General features: G+C 48.0%; 4 protein-coding genes across 4 annotated transcripts; 2 read left to right on the top strand and 2 right to left on the bottom strand.

Annotated features, from left to right (window-relative positions):
* Positions 1-675: 675 nt before the first annotated feature.
* N7496_006736 (mitofusin) lies at positions 676-3,653 on the bottom strand (the record flags this gene model as incomplete). The annotated part of the gene is made up of 4 exons (XM_056699665.1): positions 676-1,037; positions 1,094-3,144; positions 3,215-3,263; positions 3,341-3,653. The coding sequence occupies 4 exons, from the start codon at positions 3,651-3,653 to the stop codon at positions 676-678; spliced, it is 2,775 nt and encodes a 924-aa protein (XP_056555078.1).
* Positions 3,654-5,814: 2,161 nt separating this feature from the next.
* On the top strand, positions 5,815-7,667 carry N7496_006735 (glycosyl hydrolase family 79 C-terminal domain-containing protein; the record flags this gene model as incomplete). The annotated part of the gene is made up of 7 exons (XM_056699664.1): positions 5,815-5,974; positions 6,026-6,125; positions 6,188-6,640; positions 6,691-6,756; positions 6,803-6,840; positions 6,887-7,095; positions 7,149-7,667. 7 exons carry the CDS (start codon positions 5,815-5,817, stop codon positions 7,665-7,667), a joined length of 1,545 nt encoding a protein of 514 aa, XP_056555077.1.
* A 662-nt stretch (positions 7,668-8,329) lies between these two features.
* On the top strand, positions 8,330-9,264 carry N7496_006734 (ESCRT-III subunit protein DID4; the record flags this gene model as incomplete). Its single annotated transcript, XM_056699663.1, has 5 exons — positions 8,330-8,335; positions 8,390-8,604; positions 8,681-8,741; positions 8,804-9,064; positions 9,124-9,264. 5 exons carry the CDS (start codon positions 8,330-8,332, stop codon positions 9,262-9,264), a joined length of 684 nt encoding a protein of 227 aa, XP_056555076.1.
* Positions 9,265-9,680: 416 nt separating this feature from the next.
* N7496_006733 (Protein kinase domain-containing protein) lies at positions 9,681-11,254 on the bottom strand (the record flags this gene model as incomplete). Its single annotated transcript, XM_056699662.1, has 3 exons — positions 9,681-10,223; positions 10,290-10,807; positions 10,888-11,254. 3 exons carry the CDS (start codon positions 11,252-11,254, stop codon positions 9,681-9,683), a joined length of 1,428 nt encoding a protein of 475 aa, XP_056555075.1.
* Positions 11,255-12,009: the final 755 nt, after the last annotated feature.

The following is a 12,009-nucleotide window of genomic DNA, read 5'->3' as shown; positions in this document are numbered from 1 at the left end:
CCACCCCCGCATCTGCCGGAGATTCCTGCGGGGATTTCTACCGGCAATCGGCCAAAGTGGGCGGGTGGGATGTAGCAGAGTGTATAATGGAGATACTACCGTATTAAATGGGATGTCTTGGATGTGACTTCCATAAGCCAATACGTGGATTCTCGGGATTGCATTGCATGTGCAGGTGAGTTCCACCAATTGTGAGCCTTATTTCGTCTCACTGAATCCAAGTCTTCAAGACATCTCAGTACAGTTTGGCCATGAACTTGAGTAGATAATATGGAGATTGCTTTCTTATTTTGGTGCCCATTCTAGCTGAATGGAAAACAATCTAATAGCTAGTGAAGGGCAGATAGATCCTTTAAGTATAGAATCAAGGTCACAATGTCGAATTCAGGTGGGAATCATGGGCTAAATTTGGGACAACCTCCGATGCACGCCAGAACACGCCACAAAACGGATGGGACAGGGGCTAGACTGTGCCTTTTCAAAAGAACAGTTGTGACGCCCAGAAAAAGAAAACGAAAACCGTACACAGGAGAAGGGATATCGGAGGGGAAAAAGGGTGTAGGAGGTGGGGAATGTACATGCTCGGGGATGATAGAGATGATAATGATAAGAGTCGCAAAAAGAAAGAAGTAAAAAGAGTAAGGAGAGTCATGGCTGTTGGTACATGGATAGCACTTATGGGTCGAATGCACCCATGGCACCGGGTAAGGGGCCGTCAAGATCAAGGTCTTCCACAGAGCGGCGGTTTTCTCCACTCTCACGGAAGAGATTGGCAAAGTACTTGGTTGCAATCTCGCTTTCTTGCTTGACCTTGCCAACCTCCTGCTTGCGCCGAGCAAGGTCCTCAATGTCCTGAGCCAGGCTTGTTTGCAGATTGTTCGCTGGCAGACGAAGGATGCGTCGAACCTCGGTCGAGATGCGGTTGGCATTAGAGTGGACGTAATCCATCTCAGAAAGGGTTGCTGCAATCTTCTTGGATAGACGAGGAGGCAGAGTTGTCGGGATAGTAGACAGCACGTAAGCAGTAGCCAGGACAGCTTTTCAAAAGGTTAGTAATTGTCCATATTGAAATACGAGAATTTGAAAAACTTACCAGCAGCGAGAATACTAGGGAAGAACAGTCGGCGCAAGTTGTTCGGGCCAATGACCTTGACTGCACTGAGAGCGCTGTCCACCCAGCTGAAGCCACCTAAGGCTCGGCTACCAAGAACAGTGACTGCGGTCATTGCAACGCCTGTTCCGGCCATCTTCTCTTGGCGCTCCCAAAGACCAGCAACGTCAAAGAAGTCCCAGAGTTCCACCTCGGTATCAACCTGCCGAGCCAAGGTATGGCGGCGGCCACGACGGAACATCAGATCGGCGCGGAAGTTAAGAGGAGAGAATTTGTCTTCGCCAACATGCAACAGACCGATGTTCTGAATGAACCCAACTCCCTGGACGGTCTTTTCGCGAGCGTAATCCTCACAACCATTGACAGCTAGAGAAATTTGGTCAAGCATTGCGTGTTTCAAGTCCTCTGCATACTGGAATGCCGCAAAGATACCGGGATATTCAACCCCGAGGTCAGCCTCGGAAACTCGGGCGATAGTGTCTGTCAAAGTAGTCCGCGTGTGGTTGTAAACGTCGTCGCAGGAGTCATCGATGGCCTTGTTGACACCCTCAGCCAGCTCAGCCTTCTGCTTCTTGCCATTCTCATAAGCAGGCTCAAGCTCTGCCAGCTCATCCGTAACTCGCTTGAGCTCTGACTGAGCAACGTCACGGTTCACAGTGGCTAGAGAATTGAGATCGGCCAGAAGGTTGAGCAAGTAGGTGCGAGCAGGGGCAAGCTTGGACCGCGACCGCTTTTCGAGAACAAAGCGCCGAAGAGCGCCTTCCAGGTTCTCAAAGTCTTGGATCTTTTCCTTCTCCTTGCCCTTACCCTTGCCCTTATCCTTGGAGTCGTCGTCATCATCGTGAGGGTCACCGCCGTCACCGCCACCACTGCCTGAGCCTGAAACAGCCCCAGGAGGAGCAACAGGGATAGCATTGCTCGAAACAAAGTGGACCAACTCGGCGGCCTCCTTGTAGGTTCGAGGGCTGAGTTTGCCGACTTGGTCAAGAATCATGCGCTCACACCGCTGCTTGTCGCGGATCTGATCAAAGCCGTTCACAACCATGAAGATGTAGGCCTTTTCGTGAGCAGCATTGAGAATGAATTCCTTTGCGGAGAGTGTGAAGTGGTTAGCCGCGGAAACCACGAAGACCACGACATCAATCTCCTCCTGTCGAGCGAAAACAGCAGTTGTCTTGAGAGAGTCCGAGTTCAAGCCAGGCGCGTCGATAAGAGCAATATCCACAACACCATTGTTGAGCAGAGATTCGTCGATAGACCGTACATCCTTCACGTAAACCTTGCACTGCATGTACTTGGAGTTGTCAATAACGATGTTCTCGAGTTCCACCAAGGGGAAAACGTCGTAGGTGCTCTCGTCGTTGCGGTTGTACTGGATATCCTTGTGAACAGCGTGCACTTCCTCGATCCCACCATTCTCACGAGCATCCAAAACTTCGCAGAAGATACTGGTGCAAGGCTGCTGGTCCTCTGGCAAGACCTTTCGTCGCAAAAGCGCGTTACAGAATGTCGATTTGCCGGCGTTCAGATCTCCCGTCACCAGAACCTTGCTCGATGTGTCCTCGATCCGGTCTCGTAGGGACAAAAGGTGCTTGATGCTTTGACTGATCTTTCCATCAAGTAATGAGGCAATCGAAGCCTTCTCCAAGGAGTGTACCAGTTCCGCCTGGGACAACGCGCCCAACTTTAGATCCAGCTTCAAAATCGAGAACTCCTGGGCGATTTGTGGGGTCATCAATCGAGGCCCAGCGGGCACGCGTCGTTCAGCAGCCGCGCTAGATTCCCCAAGATCGTCCCCACCGGTCATAGTCGCTGCGCGCCTTAATTCCGGCCGAGGCGGGGTGCTTGGTCTGTAATCATCCTGGCCGAATTCCGAGTATGTGTGCGTAAGTTGCGGCCGATCCGAGGGCGACTGAGGAGTATTCTGCACGGATGGGTAGTGGGCAGGCCATTGGCGGTTCATATCCTGGAGCTCCTTGAGTGTTTCGATAGTCCGAGAGATTGCGCGACCAAGCTTATTCCGATTTGAGTTGCTAAAAGACCAAGATTTGTTAGTGTACCGAGGGATGATGAACCTCGAAAAAAAATAAAGAATAGACTTACTATAGAAGTTGGTGAACGTGGTTTGCGACAACTTGCTTCTCATGCTCAGCTACACCAAGAAAAGGTGTCGCGTCAGTCCAAATTGTTCCCGGAAATTTTTGTAGCAACCCCGTCGAGTCCACTTACCAGCAGGATTCCACTCGCCGGCGCGCGTCGGGGTGTGAACGGGCGTCGGTCTGTCTTCCAACAGTCCCGTGCGCCAAGCATCGCTTCCATCAATATGACCAGCACTATCACCAGCGATGCTACCACCGTACCCTGAATCGTTGTTGAGAGACGTCATGAGCGCCGTAGCACTGGCCGAGGTTGAACCGTTGCCGACTGTCATGTAAGCCGGTGGGGGTTGGGTAGTGAAAGGACTCCGTTCTTCATCCTCGCCGGCGAACCGAGACGAACCGGCTCTCGAGGAGCCTTCTCCTGGGAAGTATTCCTGACTCATGACGGGCGCAAAGTGAGTTGCAGGTCCATCGACAAAAGTTGAATGTCGGTGGGCAGTTTTCCATGGAGGGTGACGTGCAGGCCAGGGACTAAAGCCTAAACAGGTTTAGGGTTGGCAGGTGACTAGGCGGTAAGACAGCACTAAATTACCGTTATCTTACATGATCGGTGCCCCTGTCCCGTTTCTTCTAAGTATTGGTACCTCCCGTATGGTCATGGAATTTTGACGTTGGAAAGTTTGTTGAGTATATATTTGATGTTGGACTGGACCACTCTCAAAGCCACGGGTATGGCCTCGAATTCCCTAGCTACTAGAGACAAGGTCGAAAAATGCCGGCATGGAATCCAATTACGGGGCAAGGAATATACCACTGCAGGCATGCGAATTTCTTTCGGCCTTCAGAGCAGCTTGCGCCTAGCCAGTTGTCCGAAAGAATCCTTTATCATTCGAGATCTTGGAGTTCCTGTATCATTATGTCGAGGCCGTGGTGCCTTCTATGATACCTCTAACTATGGACGTTATGAAAACGGTCTGGACCGAGGTGATCTTGCCCGACGCGCAACAGCATGAGTTTATGATATCTGTGGACTCTCGGCTTTTCACCTTGCATACTTGATGCCGTTAGAAACAACCAGGTATACCAATGCTGGATATTGTTATCATAATCGTTTGATCGGTTTGTTTCAGAATGCTTCTACTATCTCACCAGGCAATGCGTGTGCTGTACTAGCTTTTGCATTTCTCCAGTTCTTAATCAGACTTGCCTTACCAGCTCTAACTGAATCTCTAAAATCTGGAGATGTGATCGATGAGATCCACGCGTCACTAGTAATGGCACGAGGGTTCTTCAATTCGCAGCCGGTGACTAATCCACATATTCGGGAACGCATGGTATGTTCCTGGTTGCGTATGGACGAGGCCCATCTCAACCTCTCGTCAATATACTTACCCTTGAAGTCATTACTTGACGATCTTGAGCAATTCAACAAAGCCTCCTCGGCCGACAAAAATAACACGGTGGCTTGTCACGATGCTATTAAGCTTCTTCCACTCATTCCATTCAAATGGCATACTATGTCCACCTGGCAAGTATATTTTACATGTTGGATATCAATGGAACAGGATGTTTGTCTCAACCTATTTCATCTTTCCATTCGGATTCCTGATATTAGTAACTCGTTACCATGAAGAATATCAACGCGCGGTACATCTTGAAATATGCTGGCCATTCTACTTCAACATAGCAAGCCTACAGCTTATTTCCCAAAGAGGATCCTCCCCTTATTTGTTAAATACATGTGGCGCATAGCCCTGGTCCGCTGCTGAAAAACATAACTTTCAGCTAGGCCACCCACCCTGCAGTCATATACATATTTGCCACCCCATGCTTCCAACTTAGGCGCTACAGTTACTCATATGATTGATGCAGCTTTTGTTCAGCTATTCGCATAGTTGGGGCCATGATAGATCGCATAGCCATTCTGCGCTCAGTTCAGACGATACGTATTGATAAAGGGGGGTCAATACTGGTCCAGGTTGGACAGAGGCTGCGTGGACACCATTTGAGCCATGAAATCTGTTCACATAATTTGATAGCCATATAAAGGCGGTTTTAGATTGCCCATAGCTAACCTAGGGATCAGACTCATTACTTAGATTTATATCCTTCCAATCCAGAGCTGTAAGAATGGTAAGAGAAGGGCAATCATTGTGAAATGCGACAGGTAATTGACATCAAACTGGTATTCGAAGCCATCAGCTATAAGTTTCCTCTCCGGTACTGTCATGAGTGGACGCCTAAAGGGGATTAGTCAGAATTTATTTCAAATATTCAAATAATAACTCCTAGGATTATAGCTTTTGTTGGTTACAGTCTATCTTTTGTGCCTTCTTTGATAAAAAAAAGCCATGCTGACGAGCATACTGTGAGTAATATATTTAATAAGAAAATAAGATAAACAATCACGGTATTCTATCAAGGCTGGGGGCCGTAACATATGCTAAGCAGCAATGATATCATATAGTCCGTGCGAGTCTGTATTGCGCCTCCATGCTTATTAAATAGATCAGGTAAGATCTGCAGAAGATCAATTGACGATAGATAAATACAAGAAGGTAAGCCAAGATTAAGGGCGCATTTTGAAGCTATCAATTTGTGTCAATGATGAACTTCATTTCAGTACTTTATCTAGTGACCGCTGCCGGTGCATCATTCATACCCATCAACGTTTCACATAATGTTCCTCATTATGCGTCTGCAGCCGTGAACCCTTCCTTTCTCGGATTTGCATTTGAAGAAACTAGTTTTGTCTACTATGGTGGTATGACTGGCGAGTCTCAATGAGGTGTCGATAAAGCTAAGAGTCCATCAGGAAACAAAACCTCTCCCGATATTGCGTCCCGAAACTTAGTCCAGGTTATTGCAAACAAAACCCAGGCAAGGCCTTTGATTCGCGTTGGAGGAACCTCACTGTAATAACTCCATATTCCAGATGCGTTCTATTATCTATCTGAATTTAAGGCTTACTATCTAGTGACCATGGAACGTTCAACGCGAGCCAAAAAGAAGCAATCACTATCCCACCCAGTGAAGTCGGAAGTGGTATACCAAAAGGCATACAGATCGGGCCTTCCTTTTTTGAAAGCTTTGCCAATTTTCCAACCGCCCAGTTCATGCTGGATATTCCTTGGGCCGAGCAGAATCTCAACAACTCAATTGCTTTTTCCCGCGCCGCCTACAGGGCCATTGGGAAGGATCGTCTGTTTGCTTTTGAACTGGGTAACGAACCGAATAATTATGGTCGATTCAAAGGGGGAGACAAGAGGGAAAAAATGGAATCATACGCAAAGGAATGGGCGCAGTGGACTGACGCCATTGATGACGCCGTTGGGGTTGGAAGTTCATCGATTTGGCAGGGTGTCGTCCTATCAAGCGAGACCGGAGGTAGAACACACTTTCCAGGGGGCACGAGTAAAGACTGGAAAATGTAGGCTATAGGTTCAACAATCTGTTTTTGAGTCACATACTGATCGGCAGACCCGACCTATTCGAGAATGGACTGGAGCAGTACGCGGACCGCATGAAATCTGTGGCAATGCATTAGTGAGTACTATGCGCCGTTGAAGATGATAACTAACGTGTAAATTAGCTACCAAACACAAGAAAACCCCAACACAGATATCCAAGGTACGTGAGCTTTCCATTGCCTAGGGTGCCCATGCTCACTAATTAGCCGATCTATTAAATCATACTGCCGTTGTGAAAGGGTCTGAATTCATACGCAAGGCAGTGAAATACCTCAGAAACCCAAAACGTAACATCCCCGTCTATCTTGCAGAAGTTGGCAACACCCTGGGGAATGGTACAAAGTACATCCAGCTTGAAGGAAGCCTCGGGTCCGCCCTATGGCAAATTGACTTCTCTCTATACGCTATGTCGATCGTACGTTGGTTAACAAGGCACGCTCACCCTACGATCATCGCTGATTTTCCCAGGGTGTCACAGGAGTAAACATTCAATGCGGAACTAAATTTCCCTTTTCTCTCTGGAGACCCAACATCAACCACACTCACGGTGAGGTACTACCTGCATTTTATTCCCATATATTCAGTGCTGAATTCATGGGGTCGAGCGGGAACACCCGTGTAACCAATATCGACCTGGACTCGCCATTTTTGTCATCCTATGCAGCGTATGAGAACGGCAGCATCGCGAGAGTAGCAATAATCAACTTGCGTCAGTCTGATGGATCGTTGAGCGAGAACGATGCGGTGAGGGTAGCCTTGTCTGTTGGTGATGACGTTAAGACAGCCGAGGTGAAGAAACTGAGCAGTCCAAACGGAGCGGCGGCAACTGCAGAGACGATCTCATTCGACGGAACACAATGGGTATATGAAGATCCGCGTACCGAAAAGAAGGTCAAAAAATACACGAAGTCCTCATTGTCGATAAATGGCGGCACTGTCGATTTAGAGGTCAAGTCCAGCGAGGCGGTGATCGTCTATTTGGAATGAGCAAAGTGAGCAAGAAGGGGTTGATACGCTGAATATTATTTCTATGACTATACGTTTTGCTTATGTATGGATCTATTGGCTAGTTCGATCAATGCACTAATTAAACATTGAACGGAATATATACATGGCACCCGTCGTAGAGGGTCCTGGATTGAAGTGGAGTACCAGAAAATGTGTTTGACGAAGAACTACAAAAGGATTTCGTGGAACCGTTGCGTCCTTAGCAAAAAGCCTTAAGTGGCTGTTATCCATTAGCCCTTTTATACCCAACCCCTGGCATCAGTAGGCTACAGTTTGCGTTCTCTGACACAGATTCCCTAGTATGGAACAAGTACGCATGATACTAGACTTAGGGCTAAGACTCTCCTTAACCATCCAAATTAGTGCAGGCCAGATCTCCCAGCCTATCCAATATTACTAGGCATTTCTAGGCATCCTTGTGTCTAGTTTGCTGTAGTTAGAGTGATGTGCAGGCCAGGGACTAAACTAAATAGGTTTAGAGTTGGCATGTGACTGGGCGGTAAGATTGGAAGACGGCAGTAAATTCCCGTTATCTTACCTGATCGGTGCCGCTGTCCCGCTTGATGTCACTGCCTGTCTGGTCAATAGGCACGGCCCCAACTGCTCTTTCCAGATCCCCTTCTTCCCCCCCCACACCCACCATGAATGTGAGCTCTCCTGTACAGTGTCAAACATTTATTCAATACTGATTCGAGTCGCAGATTGTCGAATGGGCATTTGGCAAGCGCATGACGCCAGCGGAGCGTCTTCGCAAACACCAACGGGCCCTCGATCGAACGCAGCGTGAACTGGATCGCGAGCGCACAAAGTTGGAGAACCAAGAGAAGAAACTGGTGCAGGATATCAAGAAGAGCGCCAAGAATGGCCAGATTGGAGCTTGCAAGATCCAGGCTAAGGACTTGGTTCGGACGAGACGGTGAGTGGGCTACAGGTCCCACCATTCGCCTCTATTTGTCGCAGACTGAACTGACGGACTGTCTTTGTCCTATCAGGTATATCCAGAAATTCTACCAAATGCGCACACAATTACAGGCCATCTCGCTTCGCATCCAGGTACGAGAGAACCCGCTCCAGGAAATGACATACTCGAGAGACTCACCGTTGTTACACTGCAGACCGTTCGGAGCAATGAGCAGATGATGCAGTCGATGAAGGGCGCAACGATGCTGTTGGGCAGCATGAATAGGCAAATGAACCTCCCGGCCCTACAGCGCATCACGATGGAATTCGAACGCGAGAACGAAATCATGGATGAACGACAGGAGATGATGGATGACGCGATTGATGAGGCAACCGGCATGGAGGATGACGAAGCGGAAGGCGAGGATATTGTCAAGGAAGTCCTTGATGAAATCGGTGTCGACTTGACTCAGGCGGTTCGTTCTTCTACTTGTGGCCTTGATCTCGTGCCAATTGCTAACCGGTCTAATAACAGCTGGGTGAGACACCGTCGGGCGAGATACACAAAGAAACTACAGGCGGAACTCGGGTTGCTCAGGCTATCGGCGGTGGTGGTGGGCCGGGTGACGCTGGTGATGACGACCTTCAAGCCCGTCTGGACAGCCTCAGACGATGACGACGGTGGCCCCCGTTTTACCCCGTTGTATCGATGTGCATGAGCACTTGCCATATTCAGCATGAGGGCGGGCACTTGACTTGAGCCTCATTTCTATCTGACGATCTCTTTTGTTGTTCTTAGCGTTCTATTATTATTTCCAACCTGCAAGATATTAAAATGGCTGCCTATCGTACGGTATTATATTATGATTGGTTGTCGGGTCAGTAAAACCGCACCAATCCGATAACCTTTTTCTACATCTTACGTGGTGAGAGTATTGTAATGAATTATGATTCGTTAATAGTCAAAGTAATGAATGACGTGCATAAGTTTGTGACTGGGCCGCCTGGAAATGTCAGAAGATCTACAGCCCCAAAACATTGGGAATATGCCTACTGGGGCTGAATAGTACCAAAATAAGATACAGGGTATCATCACTTGCTTCTTCTCGTGCACGCATGCCGAAAGTCCCTAGAGAACGGCCTCTCATAGAACTGAGTCTCTCGTGCCCACTGCGAAAACCAAGGATAACCCTCCAACTCAGCAAGTGTGGGCCGATCCTCCGGATTCTTACTGAACATCGCCTGCAGCACATCCTTACAGTCCTGTGGCAAATTCTCGTCAATAGGCAGAGGATCATTAATAATACGATACCTCCGGGGTAGGATCTGTTGAGGATCAGTGAATACCCGAGCGTCCAGCAGTTCTGGGTGAGCATCTCCATTTTTAGGGGGCTCGTTCCATGGCCAGAAGCCATGAAGGATTCCATAGATTATGGTAGCGAATTTCCACATAACCTCATGTCTCAAATCATGAGTCACATCGGCATAAACGGACATACCAAACCTGGTGGTAATCTGCTGTGCAAGTTCGGGGGAGAGTTGATACTCCTGGAAAGGAACGTACGCGTAGTTGCGCTCGAAGAAGGCTCGCTCGTCTAATCCGAAAGCAATATCTCCGAGGTCGATCATCTGAGCCTAAAGATGAAAGATGAAGTTAGCATTGAAAACTTTTGGGGGTATTAAGATAGGGGTTAGACTTACATTCAGATTCTTATCCACGAGGATGTTGTTGACTGAGATGTCATTGTGCCAAGCGTTCATATCAGCCAACTGTCTCATCGCCTGAAAAAGCTGCGTTGCAATTTTGCGTCCCTCATCCGCGTTGAGCAATGGTCTATGATCCTTGGTTAGCAAGTATCTTGCTGTAAATCCAGGGAATCTACGAGAGAAATTGCCTGGTGGTGACGGTTGTCGATCAGAGTTGTAGTCAACACATGGAGACATAACAATGGCTTGGAAGCGGTCATGGGTGTAGACCGAGTCTAGGGTGGGAAACCTGTCACTCTCAGAGAGAAATAGCATGATCATCGCTTCTTCAGGAATATATCGAAGGGACTCTTGGTTTTCTGGGACCGGTCCATTGGGAGGATCGCAATGATTCGCCTGCAAAGCACCAAGCAAAGTCTCGTGGCCCTGAACTTTGACGGCATAGTGTTGGAGATTTTCGGGTTTATTGTTGTCATTGTCTCGCTCACGGGCAAGAAATACTGAACCGAAAGCTAAGAGATTGTTAGCAAACCAGAATCACGAGGCAATTGGGGGTTTAAAGGCAAACGGGAAAAGACGGGACTCAACTTACTTCCTTCGCCGGCTAAGCCATACACGTCCATACGATCCTTCAGCTCGCTACACATGTGCTTCATGCGGTTACCTGTGGCATTCCTGACTGGATCCGCTCGATCGTACGCATTAGGCCATTCCCTTTTCTGAAATACGTCACCATCACTCCGACAACCCTTATACCCATGATGGAAGGTGGTATGAGAGCATAACGAGACCGGCCTGTTGTTTCGGACAGCATATGCAGATCCCAGACGAGCTCGAAACACCTGATAGAGATGTGGATATCTCTGCGCTATTTCACTCTGAGGATTAACAAGATCTTGGGCTGCGAAACAAAAGGCGCCTTTCCAGCACGAGGGGGTCTCGTATTTAGGAATAAGCATGGTGAAAAGCTGGTTGAGGTCAAGTCTTGTGCAGTGAGATAATCTAGATTGTTTAGTATAGGTTTCAAGGAACTAAACAAGTTATCCTACTGAAGCAATTCCGATATATGTGCAGCGAAGGACTTAAATATCGAATGCCGAACAAAGTGAACAATCTATGAAACCCCTTGATCCATTAATTCTATTGTACTGTATTTCAGGCAATATTGAAGACAAAGAGCACAAAGATCCAACAATGGAATTCCGGTCTCTCAGAGATGAACGGACAAAGACCTTTTGAAAACCACGCAATCTATATCTGGGAGATTAATTTGACCCTGATTGTGGAGGTCTACAATATCACAGGTAGTCGGTGTAGTGATGGAGAAGAGCCTCAAGTACAACACCAGGGAAAGCCTTGCGCCAATGGAACCCTCTCCTCCGTGAAGACGGAAAACATTGATGAAGTTCCCCGCGAACGGATTCGATACACATCCAATCACAAGTCTCAAAAATTCGCAATCTTATACTCTGCAGCGGGCCGTGCACAAGGATCATTGAGCCTCAAGGAACACCCGTACTTCTCAATGTACATAACCCATCCATTCACCCTGTACGACTGTGCTCGCCCATATTTGTCCCCTACGCAGGGAAAATCAAACATTTGTATCCTAGCCAGCTACGTTGGAATTGATTTAGTTTGTTACAGCCAACAGAAGAGTATTAAGATGATTGGGAATTAGGGGATAGCCACAGCCCTACTAGTCAGCCTTGAC

This window comes from Penicillium cataractarum, assembly GCF_028827025.1.
Source record: "Penicillium cataractarum strain IBT 29864 chromosome Unknown utg000005l, whole genome shotgun sequence".
Classification (NCBI taxonomy): domain Eukaryota; kingdom Fungi; phylum Ascomycota; class Eurotiomycetes; order Eurotiales; family Aspergillaceae; genus Penicillium; species Penicillium cataractarum.
Note: the sequence above shows the minus strand (reverse complement) of the source record. Positions and strands in the feature narration are given on the sequence as shown.